General features: G+C 38.7%; 1 protein-coding gene across 1 annotated transcript in view; it reads right to left on the bottom strand.

Annotated features, from left to right (window-relative positions):
- The window catches only part of MRC1 (mannose receptor C-type 1), an 88,661-nt gene extending 76,644 nt beyond the window's left edge, over positions 1 to 12,017 (bottom strand). The window contains exons 1-3 of the mRNA XM_058532820.1: positions 11,856 to 12,017; positions 3,149 to 3,218; positions 1,086 to 1,487 (exon numbers count right to left, since the gene is read on the bottom strand). Coding sequence (XP_058388803.1) covers positions 1,086 to 1,487; positions 3,149 to 3,218; positions 11,856 to 12,017 — 634 coding nt within the window. The remainder of the gene's footprint in view (positions 1 to 1,085; positions 1,488 to 3,148; positions 3,219 to 11,855) is intronic.
- Positions 12,018 to 21,548: the final 9,531 nt, after the last annotated feature.

Genomic DNA, 21,548 nt, shown 5'->3' with positions numbered 1-21,548 from the left:
TGCCTTGGGATAACTTCTTCCTGAACCCTCCTTCTCACTCTTCTTCAATTCCTACTACCTATCCTCTTTACATAGAAGGAAAATGGAAAGCTGACATTATTGCCTTACAAAGAGCTGAACTCCTAAGCTCTGTTTGGCTATGACAGCTGGTCCAACCAATCTTCGCAGCCTCAGTAACACAGTAATTTTGGACACAGGTAATCTCTTGTCCCAAAAGGCAGGCTCTTTCTCTGACCTTGGGGTCGTTCTAGATAACACTTCACAACAACCAAGTATCCAAACCTGGAATGTGATTATAACATCATCTGACTCAAGAAGCCTTTCTGAAAGGCTTCTGTTCTTTTTTATTTTTGTTTTGTTTTGTTTGTTCTGTGCAGCCACCAGAGAATGAAATTTGGCCAAGAGAAGAGAAGGTGAAATACTCCGATTTTGTTTAACCTTCAAGAACTTAAGAAACTAACTACGTATAAAATTATTTCCTGTCTCAGTGGTGCTACCACTTTCTAAGATAGGTGGTGAAATACATTGCATGTTAATTTATAAGCTAATTCTTCAGCTTTTCTAATCTTCTGATTATTATATTCTCTAAAGACCCATAAGGTGATAAACGAGAAACTCAAATTGTCAAGGAATGCCAAGATTTCATTTTAGGCAATCTGACTTGGTAAAGAATGTTGTTACATGGCTCATTTCTCCAGGGATAACTTAAACCAAAGGAAAAGAAACATTTGGTTAAATCCGCTTATCACTACCACTGCCTAATGTCAAAAGGGAGGCTTCCGGTCAAAGATTACAGTGAAAATTTATTTCTAAAAATTGTAACCTCTACTTAAAAAGAAAATCTTAGCAAAAGTTAAAAAAAAATGTCTTCTCACTAATTAGAAAGAACTAAAGTATCATTCAGGACTTTATAACATTTATTCACTATCGTACTTTTATAGAACAGAATAGTTCAAAACACAAAGGTAATCAATTAATATTTCTTGTACAGACTAAACAAGAATGTGCTTATTTTCTTGAATTAGTTTCCAACTAAGAAGATGAGAAAAGTTTGACAGAAAGGTAAGAAAATCCATGCTTCTTACCTTCATAACCTCTAGAGCATAAATCATCTGTGGTTCCATAGACCTTCCATCTGCTCCACAAACCCGACCCCTTGTAAAGCATAATATTCTTTTCTTGTCTGTTGCCATAGTTAAAAAATAAATCTTCTCCCTTGATGCCCAAAAGTGTGTCATTTCTGCACTCCCATTTCTGAAATTCACTCTTTGAGTCACAGGCATACAGAGTGACAGGAACCCAATCCGTTTTTGATGGCACGCCCAAGCATAATTTCAATGCAACACTCATAATCTGGGATTCAGACACCCATCGGAATTTCTGTCCTTCGTTGTCCTGGTTGCAAACTGAAGTTTGGACCGCACTGGAACTCACTGCTTCCACACAGCGCTTGTGATCTTCATTATATATTAAAAATTGCCTAGTGTCTGTTAAAGGAAAAAAAAGAAGAAAGAGAAAGGGTAAGTGGATGCATATGACAAAGACAATATTTTAGGTCAAAAGTTCCCAATGTTTCCATTTCCCTAAAGACACGATCGCAGGAAAAGGGGTGAAGTTGACTCTGCCTAGGCCAGCTCAGCTCCCTCCAGAGGATCCTTGAAGCTGCAGAGAGAGACTGGGCTGAGCAGCCTCTTGGCGAGAATGTGGCTGCCGGCAATTGAATGGAAATCTACAAGATGTCCTAGTTCATTACGAGAGGCCTTATGAAAAGGCCTGCCTTAAATGTACATGAATTGTAATGGAATAAACATAAATGGTAGATAACAAAAAAGCAGTATCTATCAGAGAAAAGAAAATCTGGATATGAATAAGTTCCAAAATTAAATACATGTATATCCTAGAATAGAATTTTGAAGTCTGACTCATCCCCATCCTCTTTGAGATAGATGAAACTTATTTGTAATTATTCTAATTACAACCTTATGCAGTTTTTTTGTAATTTTAAAAATAAGTTTATTTTAGAAAATTTTATCTTCATTTTATGTCCAGTAAATTTTTGAACTAAATGCTTTCTGGGTAGCCCAGATCTGAGCAATGAGAGAAGTGTTTTGTTTTGTTTTCCCTTCCAACAGTAGGTAACTTAGAGATCTAGCATCTAGAGATAAGTTAGTATCTATTAAGTAATTTTAGCTTTCATTTTGTTTGCATAGTCAATCTAACCTTGTATAACAAAAATGTATTTAAAAGTGTAATAATTTGTGAAGTTTGCAATAAAGGTTAAATAAATGTAAGGTTTTATGTCATTTAAGGTAATATTTATGAGAATAACTTTACAAATAATGGTATTTTTATACTTGTAATTTGGGGCTGGTGATTTAAATAAATATGCATAGATGGTTCATGTTTATAACACATAGCTGCTAGGTCGCAAAACTCAACTTCCTCTTGCCAAAGAAAAAAGGATCTGGTAAGCATATTTTTTTTCCTCAAGTCAAAATTGAATTCCTGTAAAGGTTTTTCTTTTTTTGTTTTGGTTTTATTTTTTTTAAGAATAGACAAATGAAAGGAAGTGACTCTTTTAATTTAGGAACATAAATATAAATTAAACACTTCTTGTGAAGTTTTACTATATTCCTTCTACTTAAGCATTTCTTTCAAAATGAGCTGGTGGTATTACAGAATCTGACTAAATGAGCTCGTTATTGGATGAATCAAATCATCCCAGTGAAACATAACAAAGTAATAATAGTACCAATAGCAGAGTCCTTCACTGTTTACAAAGCACTTCCATGAGCCATACCTCTTTATGTCCTCAGCACCCCTGTGAGGTGAGCACCACTTACACTCTGAGGTCAGTTCTTGGACCATCAATTTAGAGCTTATCATGGATCTTCGCCTCAAAAGATTATGTTCTCCTGCCACGCTGCTCTATTTGCTCTGGTCCCACCCTTGCTGGAGACCTCCTGCCTCTATCTAGTCTGAGTTCCTAAATCAGTGCTACTTTGAACTTCTGCCTGGGTTCTTGAGCCTGGTTCCTCATTTCTGCTGCTTTGATTTCTTGAAATTGAGACTCAGTAGAGCCTGAATTCAGAACATCTGCTTCTATTGGCTTCTCTGGAGTTGACATCTTCAACCAAACACTCAATACCTGACTGAACCTCCTCCCATCCAGCTGCACTGCTTCCCAGGCTTGACCTCATTTTGTTGCTGCCCACGACCTATTGTGACAAAATGAGCAACTTTATGTATTGACAATAAAATTAAAATTTTAATAATATGGTGTTTTGTTCACAATAAAACACAGGAAATAGGAAAATTAAAAGTTTTTTTAAAAGCAGTTACTATGATAATTTTCCATACACAAATGTAAATCTAACCTAAAAAGGTAATGAACTCTGAAAGTTTTGTCCTATATCTCTGTAAACTCAACCATACTGCCATTTACATTTAGTGTTTTCTAGTCCACCTATGTTTTTCCAGTTTAGACTTATCTTCTACTTTTCAGATAGTTTTGCTCAGTAACATCTCATCATCAATAATAAATATCTTCCATCTCAGACTTCAGCCATTTGATTGTATCGTCCAGTAGCCAACACTTAGCAACCACTCAAATTCATTCAACCAACCAGCCGTTGAAGGGAAGGTGTTGATAGTCTTTATGTACAAAAAGTGTTCCTCTTTCAGAGGTTTTTATACTTATTTAACTTTTATTTCATGTACTTAATTTTCATCTGTAGTTCCATCTTAATTTTGCTCTAAATAGGATGGTACTTAATGAGTAAACATCCAGTCTTCTCTTTCTCATTAATGGCACCATCATCCGCCCAGATCTATAAACCAAAAACCTAGGGGTTGTCTTGGATTCTCAGCTTTCCTTCACCTTCTAGGACCAAAGCAGAATCTATTGGCTCTACCCCAAAATATACTGTGATGGTTAATTTTATGTGACAACTTGGCTAGGTTACGTATCCAGATATTTGGTCAAACATCAGTCTGGATGTTGCTGTGAAGGTTTTTTTTTTTTAAGATAAGATTAACATTTAAATCAGTAGACTTTGAATAAAGTTGACTACCTTCCACACTGTGGGTGGGCCTCATCCAATCAGTTGAAGACCTTCAGAGAAAACAGACTGAGGTCCCCTGACGAAGAGAGAATTCTACCTCTAGGTTGCCCTTGGACTTGAACTGCGATAACAACTCTTTCTTGAGTTTCCAGGCTGCCAGCATTCCCCTGTAGATTTTGGACTTGCCAGCCTCCACAGCTGTGTCAACCAATTCCTTAAAACAAATATCTCTCAAAAGATAGATGATGATGATAGATAGATAGGTAGATAGATAGACAGACAGACAGACAGACAGACAGACAGACAGACAGATAGATAGATAGATAGATAGATAGATAGATACACAGACACAACCCCACTAATAGTTCTGTTTCTCTGGAGAATCCTAATATATATACCCTAATCCATTCTTTTCTCTCCATCTCCACTGCCATCACCCTAGACCAAGCCACCAGAGTCTTGCTCTGGTCTTCCTCTCTTTGAAATGGAATCATCAAAGGAGATAACACCTGAGCTCCCAGCTTCCTGGGTGAGATGGACCTAACTTGTCACCTGACTCCAAATTGCAAAACCTACCTCATGTAATAGGTTATTTCCACTTAGCTATATCAGTGAGTCAGATTTCTTTCTGTTTTTGCAATCTCTTTTGCAGATTGCCTGTGATAGTCATCACATTCCAGTTGAATGCTTATTCAATAACAAAATTGTTTTATTTTTCTTCTATCTATGTGAAGAGGTTTTGTCGGTGGGAAGGAGACTTAATTTTTAACTATATTTCTCCAACATTTTAAAGCCTTCAAGAGGGTGCTACTGTACACAGGACAAAACCATACAGCCTCCAGTTCACAGCTCCCTGGAAGGGGCATGATCTGATCCGGCTACCTCTGCCCTCACCTCCTCCCACGTTCACTCACTCACTACCCTCCAGCCACAAGCCCTTTCTGTTCCTCAAACACTTGCAGATCATTTCCACCTTAAAAATTTCATATTTCAAGTTCCTTCTTCTTGGGATGCTCTTTAAGGTACTAGCTCAAGTGTCAACTCCTTAGCAATCTGACTATCCTAATTTTACTCTTTTATTTTCTATAGAATATTCATAACTATATTAAAATATATTCTCTTTTAAAATTTGTTTCCTTATGTTTTGTCTGTGTCCCCCTACTGGAATGTAAACTCCACGAGTAGAGAGACTGTATCTTTCTGGAACAGTGTTGTATTCTCTCTTTTTGGAGCATAACAGTCTCTTAAGAAATATTAGTCGAACGAATGAAAGAATATTTAGTAAATCTGAAGCATCTTGACTTGTCACCCAAATACATTATTTTTAATAGTTGATTAATGATGGTGGGTCTATTAAATACTACTTCTTCCCCTGAAAGTTTATTTTTACCAAAGAGCAATTTATAAATGTTTAGACTTACGAAAGTACTTGGAAACGAAAGCACTTGGAAATGAAAAGCTTCTATCTCAATACCAACTTATCTATTCTTGTTTCCTTGATTTATCTGTGACATTAGGAAGCAGTACCTTGGCCAGACAATACAAGGAAATGTAAAATTATCACTTTATGGTCCTACATTCATACATTACTCTACTCCCCAACTCGTCAACACATAGTTTTGCTTTTATCATGGTCTCTGCAATGTCTCTGATTTAAAATGTCATATGTCTTCCTGTGAAAGTGATTCAAGGCCTTGACCAAAAGGCAGCTTGTGCCATTTTTGCCACTATTCTCCACACCAATGTTTTATATGTATAAACATTCTATTTTTTGTCTATACTAATTATGTTATTGTAACAGAAATACAGCAACACTGAACAAATGAGGACAATTGGATAGCTATATTCATTTCTCTGCGATCTCATTTATGAGATTGAATGTGTTTCCTTTTTTTTTAATAGACATCAGAAATTTATTTATAGAATTGAAGAGATTTTCCTTCCATCTTAACTCTATCTTACTAATCTTACATTTATTTTTCAACAAATATGTGCCAGGCACCATGCTGGTGACAATGCAAAGACAAGCCAGAGTCGAGTTCCCTGCATACTGAGCTCAGACTCTGCTGGGGTTAATTCAAGGTCAAAAAACATTTAGGAGGGTGAAGGGGATAAGGGACACATGTGTATGGTGATAGAGAAAAACTAGACTATAGGGGCCGGCCCCGTGGCTTAGCGGTTAAGTGCGCGCAGTCCGCTACTGGCGGCCCGGGTTCAGATCCCGGGCGCACACCGACGCACCGCTTCTCCGGCCATGCTGAGGCCACGTCCCACATACAGCAACTAGAAGGATGTGCAACTATGACGTACAACTATCTACTGGAGCTTTGGGGGGGAAGAAAAGAAAAAAAAAATAAAACTAGACTATTGGTGGTGAACACGATACAGTCTATACAGAAACTGACATACAATAATGTAACCTGAAATTTATACCATGTTGTAAGCCAATATGACCTCAATAAAAAAAATACATTTAGGAAAGAGGTAAGAAGTTTCAACCGCATATCTCAGGTTAAAAATAACTGAAGACTAAATATCCAATAACATGGGCGTGAATTTTCTTTTAAGCATGTTTTAACAGTTTTCCATTATTCCATAACATTGAGCAAGTAATTAAATTTCCAAACCTCCTAGCAAAGAAAGTTAGGTTACTAAAGGTGGCTATTTAGGTGTTCTATTTCCTCATACATTTTTAGACATTCCCTACTATCAATAAATAAGACGCTGACGTGAAAACATAAAAGAAAATAACTTCTAGAAGATAGAGAAGCTGGATAAGAGGAAAATTAGCGGGAATTTTGTGGCAAATACTGCCACAATCCCACTTATTTCTTCTTGCCTTTTGCCGTTTTAGTGCATGCTGGCCCCACTCCCCAACGCCAGCACCGCATCTCTGGGCCTGGGGGTGTTTTCCAGCCATCAGAGCCCCAGATGCCCACACATTGCCAAGACCAAGAGGGTCAGAGAACTAATGCCCCCAGGAGGAGACCTTCACCAATGACTAATGGAAATTGATGAATAAATACCCCAAACCCCTTGCACCTTGGGTGGGCTGACTCTGAGGCACATATTCCTACGTTGCCACCCAGAGCACCCTGGTATGGTTGAGTACCCCTTGTCCGCAGTGGTCACTGGCTCCGCAACACACCCTTTATCGGCTGCCTTCCCTTCTGGTCTCCCCTCCCCACTCCTCTGCCAGTGTTTCCTGAGCCTCCCTCCCCAATAAACTCCTTTACTTGAATCATGGTCAGGAGTCAGCACCTGAAGAAACTCAGACTAATAAATCTGCCCATCACCCTCAGTAAACGAATGTAAAACCTACACATGTGTCCCCAAAGAACTGAAAGTAAGTAACAAATATTTATCATTCACCTAGTATATCCACAAAGTATGCCAAGCACTGGGGGCAAGGGGATGACTAACAATCACAGTGTTAGGGTAGCAATATTGAACAAAAGAATAAAAGAAAAATTGAGAATTATATTTTCACTTCATTCCTTCGTTCATCACATATTCAGAGAAGCCAATAATTTCAGTCACTGCTTCTGGCCATTTGGGGAGGTACAAATATGAATCCAATCTGGGTTGTGTCCTCAAGGAGAAAATAGAGGCCAACAGTAAGAAACTCTGCCGACCTCCTGGCCCCCTCCCTAAAGATATGATTATATACACCCTTCCCGGGTTCATTCATTTCCATCTCTGTAGGTCTCCCTCTGCCTGCTGATCTCTTTACCTGTGTCCTGGATTCCATCCCCTTCTGTCTCTCCACTCACTATCCTTTCCTTTCTCTCCTATACCTTCAACCTCAGAATGCCAGGCTCTCCCCCAATTTTAAGACACACAAACAAAACCTGTAGGTAAGAAGTTGACACGATACCATTCTTTCTTCTTCCGTTCGTAGCCATGCTAACTGTGCATCTTGTCAACCTGATCATGATGTAATCGGAGCGTCACTGCTCATTGGCTGTGTGACCTTGGTCAAGTTTCTAAATTACTCTGTGCCTCCTTTTTCCCATCTGAAAAATGAGGGGGAAATAGCAGGACTTGCTGGTTGTTGTGAGAATTAAATGAGACCATCTAAATAAAGTGCTTAGAACAGTGTGTCAGGAACACACAGAAATTGCTCGATACATGTTAGTTAATTATTATCATCAACTTGGGGAAATCAGTCTTGAAGACAGTGTGAAATGGTTCAGAACACAATGAAACTAGAGAAAACAGAGAGCTGTTGCTGCAGCCCAGAGAGAGGGACTGAAGGACAGAGAAAATGGGGATCCCAGAGTTTCCACTCTCAGGAGACACGTGATGTGGTGGAGAGAGGTATTTTCTTTGGGGTCAGCAAACTTGCGATCAAATTCTGGTTCCACCATTTACTAGCTGTGTTGCCTTAGTTAAATTAATCATTCTAGCCTCAATTTCCTTATCTGTAAAATGGGGATAATAATGCTCACTGATAGAGTTGCTGTCAACTTCTAAAAAAGATCATTTATATAAAGTACCCAGCATGTCATTTTGCATATAGAAATCACTTGAACGTTAATGCCCTCTCTTCCCCTCTCCTTGTGAAAAGTCTTAAAGTCTCCATCTCTGAATTATAGAAAAATCAGAAGTAATTTGGAACAATAACAAGAAAAATAGACAAATATAAGAAGAATTGAAAAAAGAAAGATGACAAGAACTTGGTTTTGCTCAATAACTTCAGCAAGAATGTCTTAAATCTGGTATCTAAAATAAGTCATATAGAAGGAAGAAATGAGAGACTAAAAATAAAGTAGAAATATTATAAGAAAAATTGTATGGAAATTTAATAAGGGAATGGCAGTGGGGAGTTGCTCCTTGAAGAAATTCTGAATTGGTATTAAACCAATCATCCATCCAGCAAAAATGCATTGCTTCTGTTTAATAGAAAGAACACTCCATTGGGAGTTACGAGCACTAAGCACCAAACAGGTTGTGCCATTAACTAGTTGTGAGACTCTGGAAAGATCACTTAACCTGTCAGGCCCTCGATTTTCTTACTTATAAAACAAGTTGGATGCGGCCTGGGCCTGCGCTAGAGGTCAAATTCACTCTCATTGGCCAGTGAGAGCCTATTGTTGGCATCTCTTCCCAACTCTGCCTCCAGGAGCATCACACTGATACTTTGAAACCAACCGTGATGGGAGTCTTACACCATAGAAATCAGTAAATGCCACAAATCAGTGCTTTTTTCCCTCTGAGAACCAATTGTTAAGTTTACCAACACATCGTTGCCTGTGAGCCAAACCACCCCATTTCAAGCTCAACTTCTCCACTGAGGTCCAACCTCGGTGTCTGAGCAACTCACACCGTAGCTCTGCTATGATTACATCTCCACCGAGGTCTAAACGTCGGTGCCGAATGCAATTCTTCCTGCTAAAAAGAGAGCAGGGCAAGAAGAGGAGGAAGAAGGGAAAGCGGCTCCCTCTGCTAAGCTTGGCCTCCTGGGCCCCTCAATGTATGACATGGATGCTCATGGTGCTGCTAATGTTGGATGCTGTTGGGGAGGTGGAGAGAGGGTTCCGGGCTGAAAAGAAAGAAACCACAGGAAGGAGGGAGAATTTGACGGGTAGGGAGCCAGAGGAAGGGTTAGAGAGAATTCATACATCCTTTATTCTACAGCTAACTAAGCAAGTGCCCCACTTTTACCCAAACACCTCTGTTCATGTGCTGCTTCGGCCAAGAAAAGGTAAAATAAGAATTATAGGCTCTCACGTTAAAAATAAAAATCTGGAATGGGCTCCCTTATCCATGTTTTTGTTTGTTTTTTATTCTCTAAGTAAACAGACCTTCGGCATCTCCCTGCTTCTCCCATATTTATGCCTACGAAGGGGAAGCCATTCATCAGAGGAAGGCATCCTGCTGTGTCGAGGAGGGAAAAATTCCTAAGCAAATTGGGACACACTTTTTGCCCAAAGGCATTAAGAGTCAGTTTAACGAAAATCAGGGGCTGACTCTGTGCTGCCCAGCGTGGTACCGTTTATTCCCATGGGTCTACGGCACACTTGAAATCAGGCCCATCTGAATGGAAATGCGCTGTAAGTATAAAATACACACCAGATTTTGAAAATTTAATTTTAAAAAATGAACGTAAAAATATCCCATTAAGTTTTATATTGATTTAACATTGACCAATAATATTTTGGATACATTAGGTTAAATAAAATATATTCATAAAATCAATGTCATCTATGTGTTTTCACTTTTTTAAATGTGGCTACATAAGGTGGCCATTTATGCTTCTATTGGACTCCGCTGGGTTAGAGTCCGGGTCTCAGACACAGCCTTGAATTGTTCATCCAGCTTCTGTCTGAAGACCTTTAGTATCGGGGAACTCACTCCTAAGAAGACTGTTCTATGTGAGACAGCACAACCCTTAGAAGATTTTCACTGGTCTTAGTTTTAACCTTTGGGGCCATGAAGAATATACTAATCCTCTTGCACAAGACAGACTTTCCAGCTGAAGACTGTGACAATGTCTAACCCCACCCTGCAGTCTCTCACGCCACAGCTTTGCCCCCAGCACCCCTTCATCACTAAGAGATGCTTTGTAGCCAGGACTCAGGGAAAATATCTCCTCACGCTCCAGGAATCTTTCCTCAGCATTGTTTCTTGGGGAACCTCTCCTTTAAATGTTTCATATACTGCTTTTGTTGGACAATTAATTACTACAGCAGAAAAAAAAGTTACTGCTTTTAAGAGTTAATGCTTACGACGTAATTATGATGGGCCACACGATGTTGTAAACATTTTACATATTGTAACTCTGAATCATGGCAACAACGGATGGGGCAGGTAATACGATGCTCCCCATTTTATAGACGGGGAAATTCAGTAGCTTGCTGGCAGAGGCAGGGTGCAAACCGTACAGCCTTTGCTTGTGTTTTTATAATCACTAATACTTAATGCTTATTATGATTGAATGTCTTCTGTGATCAAATACTCTCTCCGTGGGAAGCTTCCTGGTGGTGGGGAGTTCCCTTCCGTCTTACCCGTCTTCTTAGTCCTGCCCCCACCATTCGAGCAGGGCATGGTGCGCCCTTTGCACAGACTGTGTGCACACAGTGTTTGCTGATTTCAGAGATACGAAGGGGGATCAGAAACCAAAAGTTCAAAATTGAAATCCCTTCTATCTCATCTCAAAAGAGAATTGGGAATGAAAATTCTCACAGGCCCTCTCATTCTGAAGTTTAAACAGCTTGAGTCTAGAGAAACAGAGAGACTCGATAACCTCTTTGAGAACTTGAAAAACTCTGAATCCGTTCCTCGTGAGTAATCACCAGTCTCCAGGAAGAAAAAAAAAAAAAACAGGCATAAATCAATTTGAAGAACTTAGAATACAGATAAGGATGAACTTTCTAGCAATAAAAACTGTGAATAATTAAAATGGTTCACAGAAAAAAAAAAGATGAATTGTGGAAATCACATGAAATTCCTTTTGGGGGGATGAGCCTTACCTACAATGAGGAGACACACGAGAGCTGCCTGCCTTTCAGCCAAAAACACTCAGAAGATATTTGTGGGGGGTTAGATGGAAATATTGTGAAATGAAAACTACAGTGCACAGACCATAGAGGAAATCCTGCTACGAGTAAAGCAGGGAAGGAATGATGGGAGATGAGAGAAGTCAAGAGGAAGACAGGGTTCTGTGGGGGTCAGGGCCAGGTGGCATCTCCTCCCTCCTCCAGCCCCAGGCTTCCAGGCCTGCAGCCAGGCCGAGGTGACAGGTCCCCATAGAGCTGGTGGTGCAGGGGACTTTTGCTTTCCTCTCACCACAGGTGTTGCAAGGAATCCATTAACAACGACCCAAAGGGAAGGTGTGCCATAGACCCCAGGCCCCAAGTCAGAGAGCTTCCGCCTCAGAGCCGACTTACCCAACAGCTGCACAGCGACGGGAATGAGGGAGAGGAAGAGTGGGAGCAGGGACAACCTCATGGCCCAGAGTGTATCCTCTTCTTCCACGGGTGGAGAAGAGCAGGTAAGAAAGAACCAGGACAAGGAGGGCGCCGGACCACCACTTCCCTCTCTGGGTTCTCACAGCTGCCCTGCTGAAAAGAAGTGTGAAGCAAAGCTCTCACTTTTAAAGGGCTTCTGAAATTAGGGAAAACCTCCAATAAGGAGATATCCTGTCACATGAGGGTGGTTGGAAAAACAGGAATTCACAGTTACAACTTTGCTTTGTAAGCTAACTTTTGAGAAGAACAGACACAGAGGAAGAGGAGAAAGGGACACATGTGGGAGGGGGGTGGGGAGAGGGCAACGGTGAGAAATGAGGAGAGAGGCTGGCCTGCTGGGAGGAGAAGTGAAACAGCGTGGGACCTCAAGGCCTTCTCAGTCGGGGCTGTGTGCAGAGCAAGCCAGAGGCCAGTCCTCGGGCAGGAAAACTGAGGTTCCCTCCGGGAAGCAGCTGAATCAAGGGTCCCCTAGCAGACAACCTCTACTCTAACGTGGCAGAAAGGGCAGACACTAAAAAGGACAGTTTTAGGGTGGAAACATTTTCTTAAGGATTAAAACTGATCCCCCTCATTCTCCATATTCATTGCTCAGAGTCTTTATTTTTCTTAGAAAGTTTCAAAAGGGACAATTCACACAGACCTTTGTTCCTTTAGCTAGAAGAAGAAAGAGAGGCTAAACCTAAGAAACAACCTCAGTAAGGCTGGGAGGGAGAACGTTCTAGAAGTCTTTTTCTAGAACGTTCTCCAGAAAAAACAGTGAAAAAGGATTTGTGGTAAAGCTTTGCTGCCCAGCCTCAACCATGGTGACCCTTTTCAAGTTTGAAAGGGTCCTCGTGCTAGGACAAAATCTTCTCGTTTGGTCAAAAAGATGTATATTTGTTACATGATGGGTGGAAATCTTTCTTTAAAACAAATGGTAACAGATTTTTCTTTAAGCACAATATTAACCTCTAAACATCTATTTTGTTGTTTTTCAGAAGTAAAACATGAATTAAGAACATTTTGAAGCAGATATTAGTAATTAGATAGCCAACCCACAAATAGAGTGTGGGAAATGTTAGCAATTCAAAAAGAAGTTGCTGGAAACATTGTATTTTTTAAAATTTTAAATGAATAGTATATCTTCAAGTGGAAAACTCCAAAATTCACCATCTTTGTGATAAGAAATGTCATATAGTTCTCTTACTGATTTTTTTTAACATTCTAAATTTAAGATTATTCTGAGAGGAGGACAAAGATGGTGAAAATGTAGCACACAGGACAAATGTTTCTTTTTCATTAAGCCAATGCTTGACTGACAAAAAAAGTTGGTTACAAACCAGAATAGAGGAAACAAAAATGTTTCCTTGGAAAACATTGCTTCATTGATTTATCATGAAAAAAATACTCTAAATGTGTCATTCATGGCTTCTAAATGTAAATAAATTTTATACATTTTTTTTAAATTTCTACCTAATTTGGATTTATATCAATTTGAGAAGCAAATAAAATGTAATTGAATTCTCTGTACACTCACATTCAGGGTTTTTAAATTAAATAAATGTGTCATACGACCAACCAGGAGCAGCGGTAAAATCTGTGACTTTGAAACAAAAGGAAGCCAACTACTCCTCAAAGAATTTATCCCATGACCTTGACCTTACTGAAACAGATTTATCAGGCTAGAAGAGGTGATCAAGGCAGAAAAAGAAATCCAACTCTTGGGGGGGTGACATCACAGAAGATGATGGAATAAGAAGCTTTAAGAATCCATCATTCCACCTACCAGCTATTGAACTGGCAGGAACTGTCTGAAATAGCTACGTTGGAACTCTACCCTAGTAGAAAACTTGTAGCATCCAGTGGAGAGCTTGATGGAGAGGCTGGTAAATTTTGTTGAATTTCAACCTTTCCCTTGTGGAAGTGGCTATCATCTTCCATGCCCCATCTTTGTGGCAGTCTGGTGCAGCTTGCTGAAGCCAGCGTGGACGATAAAGACTTTGTCCTCCAAGTATTGAAGTTGTATGTTCTAAAGGTTGATTGCTGCTTTTAATTGCTTTCTTCACTTCTATGCAACATAGTACTGGAAGTTCTAGCCAGTTTCTTGCCAATTTGGCAAGAAAAAAAACCTAAAAGCATTCAAATTGGAAAGGAAAAGTAAAGTTCTCTCTCTTCACAGATGGCATGATTTTATATGTGGAAAGCCCTAAAGCTTCCACAAAAAACTGTTGGCGCTAATAAACAAATACAACAAAGTTGAAGGGTACAAAATCAAAACACAAAAATCAGTTGCATTCCTACACACTATTAATGAAAAATCTGAAAACTAAATTAAGAAAATTCCATTTATAATAGGATCAAAAGAATAAAATACTTTGGAATAAAATTAACCAAGGAGGCAAAAAACTTGTACTATGAAAAATATAGGACATTGCTGAAGGGGCAGGCCCCGTGGCTTAGTGGTTAAGTGTGCGTGCTCCACTGCTGGCGGCCTGGGTTCGGATCCCGGGTGTGCACCAATGCACCGCTTCTCTGGCCATGCTGAGTCCGTGTCCCACATACAGCAACTAGAAGGATGTGCAACTATGACATACAACTATCTACTGGGGCTTTGGCGGAAAAAAAAGGAGGAGGATTGGCAATAGATGTTAGCTCAGAGTCGGTCTTCCTTAGCAAAAAGAGGAGGATTAGCACGGATGTTAGCTCAGGGCTGATCTTCCTCACAAAAAAAAAAAAAAAGAACATTGCTGAAAGAAATTAAAAAAGACCTAGATAAATAGAAAGATATCCCATGTTCATAGAATGTTACGATGACAATACTACCCAAAAAGATCTTCAGATTCAACGCAATCCCTATCAAAATCCCAGTGATGTTTTTTACAGAGATAGAAAAACCCATCCTAAAGTTCATATGAAATCTCAAGAGATCCCACATAGCCAAAACAATCTTGAAAAAGAACAAATTTGGAGGATTCAATTCATACTCTCTGATTTCAAAACTTAGTACAAAGCTACAGTAATCAAAATAGTGTGGTACTGGCATGGAAGAGATAAAAAGACCCATGGAACAGAATAGAGAGCACAGAAATAAACCGTTGTGTGTGTGGTCAATTCATTTTTTACAAGGGTGCCAAGACCATTCAATGAAGAAAGGACAGTCTTTTCAACAAATGGTGCCAGGAAAACTGGATATCCACATACAAAAGAATGAAGTTGGACTTTTACCTTACACCATACGTAAAAATTAACTCAAAATGGATCAAAAATCTAGGGGCCGGCCCGGTGGCGCAAGCGGTTAAGTGCGCGCGCTCCGCTGCGGCGGCCCGGGGTTCGCTGGTTCGGATCCCGGGCGCGCACCGAAGTACTGCTTGGTAAGCCATGCTGTGGCGGCGTCCCATATAAAGTGGAGGAAGATAGGCACCGATGTTAGCCCAGGGCCGTCTTCCTCAGCAAAAAAAGAGGAGGATTGGCGGATGTTAGCTCAGGGCTGATCTCCTCACAAAAAAAAAAAAAAAAAAAAAAAAAAAATCTAAACTTAAGAGCTAAAACTTGTAAAAGAAAACATCAGAAAAAATCTTCATGACTGGGTTTGACAATGATTTTTTGGGGGCGGGGGGGATATGACACCAAAAGCACAGGCAACAAAAGAAAAAATAGATAAATTGAGCTTCATCAAAATAAAAAACTTATGTGCATCAAAGGACACTATCAAAAGAGTGGAAAGACAACTCACAGAATGGGGGAAAATATTTGCAAATCATATATCTGATAAAGGATTAATATTCAGAATATATAAAGAAGTACAACTCAACAGTAACAACAAAAAAAACAATTTAAAAAATAGGGAATGGGGTCAGCCCCGTGGCCTAGCGGTTAAGATCAGCACGTTCCACGTTAGCCGCCCAGATTGGCAGGTTTGGATCCCGGGCGCAGACGTACACCACTCATCAGCCATGCTGTGGCGGCAACCCACATATAAAAAATAGAGGCAGATTAGCACAGATGTTAGCTCAGGGTTAATATTCCTCAAGCAAAAAAAGAGGAGGATTGGCAACAGATATTAGCTCAGGGCTAATCTTCCTCAGCAAAAAAAAAAAAAAAAAGGCAATGGACTTGAGTAGACATTTCTCCAAAGAAGATACAGAAGTAGCCGTAGCCAATAAGTACATGAAAAGATGCTCAACATCATTAGTCATTAGGGAAGTGCAAACAAAACCACAACGCCATATCACTTCATACCCATTAGGATGGCTACTATCAAAAAGCAAAGAGAGGGGCCTGCCTGGAGGCGTAGTGGTTAAGTTCGCTTGCTCTGCTTCAGCAGACCCAGGTTTCATGGGTTTGGATCCCGGGCCCAGACCTACACACCACTCATCAAACCATGCTGTGGTGGCATCCCACATACAAAATAGGGGAAGATTGGCACAGATGTTAACTCAGGGACAATCTTCCTCACCAAAAAAAAAAGAGAGAGAGAGAAAATAAGTGTTAGTAAGGATGTGGAGAAATTGGAACCCTTGTGCATTGCTAGTAGGAATGTAAAATGGTATAGCCACAATGGAAAACAGTTTGGCCATTCCGCAAAAAGTTAAACATAGAATTGCCATGTGTTCCAGCAATTCTGCTTCTGAGTATATTCCCAAAAGAATTGAAAACAAAGACTTGAACAGATACTTGTACACTAACGTTCATAGCAGCGTTATTCATAGTAGCCAAAAGGTAGAAGCAACCCAAGTATCTATCAGCAGATGAATGGATAAACAAAATGTGGTATATATAAATAATAATATTCCACTGCATATATATATGCATGCATATATATAATACTATTCAGTTATAAAAAGGAATTCTGATACCTGCTACAACGTGTACAAACTTGAAAACATTATGCTAAGTGAAATAATCCAGACACCAAAGGACAAATAGTGTCTTATTCCACTTGTATGATGTACATAGAATAAGCAAATTCACAGAGACGGGAAGAATAGAGGTTACCAGGGACTGGTGGGGGAGAGGAAATGAGCAATAGTGTTTAATGGGTACAGAGTTTCTGTTTGGGATGATGAAAAGTTCTGGAAACAGTGGTGACAGTTACGCAACATTGTGAATATACTTAAAGGCACTGAATTGTACAAGTAAAAATGGTTAAAATGGTAAATTTTATTTTATATATATTTTATCACATTAAAATAAAATCTCACCCTCTTCTTTATACCTTTCTACTAAGTTTTGATCCTGGTTTTTGCTTAGCTATTGATGATGGTGGTTGTTTTTAACTAGTACTTCCTTTAAGGTAAAGAAGTATTTCTGTAAAATAAAGGAAATCCTCATTTATTTAATTGGCAAGACAACTGCTGAACTATTTCATTTCCTCCTAGACTTTTTCTTTCTCAAGCATCACGTACCTCACACCCACTCAAGTCCATGTAAGATGAACTTAGTGACTCCTTTGCTGTGAAATAGTTCCAAGAAAATCAGCTCAACAAATTCTTTTCTTCTGTTTTATCATTTCTCACAGTTAAAACTGGTGATTGATTTGGAAGTTTTTGTTTAAGCAAGCCTGTCTTTCAATGGGCAAGTTTGCTCAAATGGTATCAAGGTGATTTTGGCTCAGTGAGAAGAAAAAAGAAGATATAATGATACAGATGAGTAAAAACTTAAAAGTTTAAAAGATGGAACACTGCTTTTCTTTATGTTCTTATGCCTCATACTTTCCAATTCTTACAAAAATATGTCAAAACACCAATAGAAAACAATTACATCATAGTAAAAAAATCTTTGTATTGAGTTATTTTCTAAAATTTGGCTTTATTATAATTCTCTTCAGATAGTATATTTAGATTTATTGTGACCTACAGTATATGTATGCAGACTATTTGAAGGGCCTGTGAGTTTTATAGTTCTGTAATCAATGTTCTGTTTTGTTTTGTTTGCCATGGTACACATCTTTATATTTATTTAACTTTCCAAAATAATTTAATTAGAAGGTTATTTCACCCATTTAATGTTTGAAAAAAATTTAAGAATAAGATAAAAATGTATTTTGTGGGGCTGGCCCAGTGGCGTAGTGGTTAAGTTTGTGCGCTCTGCTTTGGCGGCCTGGGGTTCGCAGGTTCGGATCCCAGGGGCAGACCTGCACACCGCTTATCAAACCATGCTGCAGCAGCGTCCCACATATAAAGAAGAGGAAGATGGGCACGGATGTTAGCCCAGGGCCAATCTTCCTCAGCAAAAAGAGGAGGATTGGCAACAGATGCTAGCTCAGGGCTAATCTTCCTCCCCCTCACACAAAAAAATGTATTTTGTGATCTGAAAATGACCTAAACTTTACAGATAGAAATCAAGATACGAAATCATTGGGCTTCTTCTTCAGAACTACACCAAATATGTAATGTTACCTATTTTTAGCAATTTAGAAAGTAAATTTTGTATTTATTCTCTTCAGTATTCTGGAAAACCTATTCTCTAAGGTATCTGAATCTTTAAAAAGGAAAAAAAGAAATACATTGTAGGGAAAGAAAGCATTTCTGAAAAATCCATTAATATTCCAATTTCAATGCAAGGAAAATTATGAGCCTTTTAATAGGCCCATCCTGGAAAATTAAGATTTATGTATGTATAAATGCAAACTTTCACAGCATATATTACTGTAGCAAATATTAATCCCAAAACATATCAAATAAATTTTTGATATGTTTAAGACTACACTACTTTTTTAAAAAGACTATCTTTTTAGAGCAGTTTCATGTTTAGAATAAAATTGGGAGGAAAGGACAGAGACTTCCCAGGTACTCTCCTGCCCCCACATATGAATAGCCTCTCTCATTATCAACATCCCCTGTACTCTGTTCATTTCTCTTCCCCCCGCCCCACCCCAACATTGATTTTTTTATCATCTCTATAATTTTGCCTTTTGAGAATGTCATATAGTTTGAATCCTACAGTCAGCAGCCTTCTCAGATTGGCTTCTTTCACTTAGTAATATGCACTTAAGACGCCTCCATATCTTTTCATGGCTTGATAGTTTACGTTTTTTTAGTGCCGAATAATATTCCATTGTTGGAATTACCACAATTTATTTATCCATTCTCCTACTGAAGGACATTTTGGTCACTTCCAAATTTTGGCAATTATGAATAAAGCTGCTAAAAACATCTATGTTCAGGTTTTTCTGTGGACATAAGCTCCCAACTGCTTCAGGCAAATACTAAGGGGCAAGATTGCTGGGTGATATGGTAAGAGTATGTTTAGTTTTGTAAGAAACCGTCAAACTCTCTTCCAAAGTGGCTATTCCATTTTGCATTCCCACCAGCAGTGAATGAGAGTTCCTGTTGTTCCACATCCTCACCAGCATTTGGTGTTCTCAGTATTTTGATTCTGGCCATTCTGTTGGTGTGTAGTGGTATCTTATTGTCATTTTAATTTGCATTTCCCTGCTGATATATGATGTGTAGCATCTTTTTGTATGCTAATTTGCCATCTGTATCTCTTTTTTGGTGAAGTGTCTGTTCGAGTCTTTTGTCCATTTTTAAATTAGGTTGTTTGTTTTCTTATCATTGAATTTTAAGAGTTCTTTGTTTATTTTGGATAATAGATAGGCACTTTGCAACTGTTTTCTCCAAGTCTGTGGTTTTTCTTCTAATTCTTTTGATATTGTCTTTCACAGAGAAGAAGGTTTTTAATTTTAATGAGGTCCAGCTTATCAATTATTTCTTTCATGCACTGTGTCTTTGGTATTGTATCTAAAGAGGCATCACCATATCCAAGGTCATCTGGGTTTCTCCTATGCTATCTTCCAAGAGTTTTCTAGTTTTGCATTTTCCATTTAGCTCTATGATCCATCTTGACTGAATTTTTGTGAAGGGTGTAATGTCTGTGTATAGATAAATGTTTTTTGCATGTGGATTTCCAGAAGTTCCAACACCATTTGTTGAAAAGAAAATCTTTTTTCCATTTTATTAATTTTGCTCTTTTCTCAAAGATCGGTTGACTATATTTATGTGGGTCTATTTCTGGCATTTCTATTCTGTCCCATTGATCTGTTTGTCCACTCTTTTGCCAACACCATACTGTCTTGATTACTGCAGCTTTATAGTAAGTCTGGAAATCGAGTAGTGTCAATTCTCCAACTGTGTTCTTTTCCTTCAAAATCATGTTGACTATTCTGGATCTTTTGTCTCTCCATATATACTTTAGAATCAGTTTGTCAATATCCACAAATAACTTGCTGGGATTTTTATTGGGATTGCATTGAATCTATAGATAAGTTGTGAAGAGTTGACATCTTGACAATATTGAGTCTTCCTATCCATAAACATGGACTATCTCTCCATTTATTTAGTTCTCCTTTGATATCTTTCATCTGAATGTAGTTTTCTTCATATAGGCCTTGTACGTATTTTGTTAAATTTATACCTAAGTATTTAGTTTTGGGGGGTGCTAATGTAAATATGAATGTGTTTTTAATTTCAAATTCCACTTGTTCATTCTTGGTATATAGGAAAGCAACTGAATTTTGTACATTAACCTTGTATCCTGCAACCATGCTATAATCCCTTATTAGTTCCAGGAATTTTTTTGGCAATTCTTACAGATTTTCTTCATGGAAGATCATGTCATCTGTGAACAAAGACAGTTTTATGTGTTCCTTCTTAATCTGTACACCTTTTATTTCCTTTATGTGCCTTATTGAATTAGCAAGGACTTCCAATACTATGTTGAAAAGTAGTGGTGAGAGGCAACACCCTTGCCTTGTACCTGATCTTAGTGGGAAAGCTTCAAATTTATCACCATTAAGTATGATATTAGCTGTAGAGTTTTTGTAGATGTTATTTATCCAGTTCAGAAAGTTCCTCTTGGGGCTGGCCTCGTGGCGCAAGTGGTTAAGTGCGTGCACTCCACTGTGGCAGCACAGGGTTCACAGGTTCAGATCCTGGGTGCGCACTGGCACACCGCTTGTCAAGCCATGCTGTGGCGGCGTCCCATATAAAGTAGAGGAAGATGGGCATGGATGTTAGCCCAGGGCCAATCTTCCTCAACTAAAAAAAAAAAGAAGAGGATTGGTGTCGGACGTTAGCTCAGGGCTGATCTTCCTCACACACAAAAAAAGTTCCTCTCCATGCCTAGTTTCCTCAGATTTTTTTATCATGAATGAGTATTGGATTTTTTCAATATTTTTTCTGCATCAATTGATATGATTATGTGATTTTTCTTTTTAGTATATTGATGTGATAGATTACATTAAGTGATTTTCTAATGTTGAACCAGGCTTGAATATCTGGGAAAATCTCACTTAGTTATGGTGCATAATTCTTTTTACACATTTTTGCATTTGGTTTGCTAATATTTTGTTGAGGATTTTTGCATCAACGTTCATGATAGATACTGGTCTTTTCTTGTAATGTGTTTGTTTGGTTATTGATTTTAGATCTTTCTTCTTTTCTAATATATGCATTCAATGCTATAACTTTTCCTCTAAACACTGCTTTTGCTGTAGCTCACAAATTTTTATAAGTTTTATTTTTATTTTCAT

The sequence above is a fragment of the Diceros bicornis genome, chromosome 36, assembly GCF_020826845.1.
Source record: "Diceros bicornis minor isolate mBicDic1 chromosome 36, mDicBic1.mat.cur, whole genome shotgun sequence".
Classification (NCBI taxonomy): domain Eukaryota; kingdom Metazoa; phylum Chordata; class Mammalia; order Perissodactyla; family Rhinocerotidae; genus Diceros; species Diceros bicornis.
The sequence above is the reverse complement of the archived record's forward strand: the minus strand, read 5'-3'. Positions and strand labels throughout refer to the sequence as shown.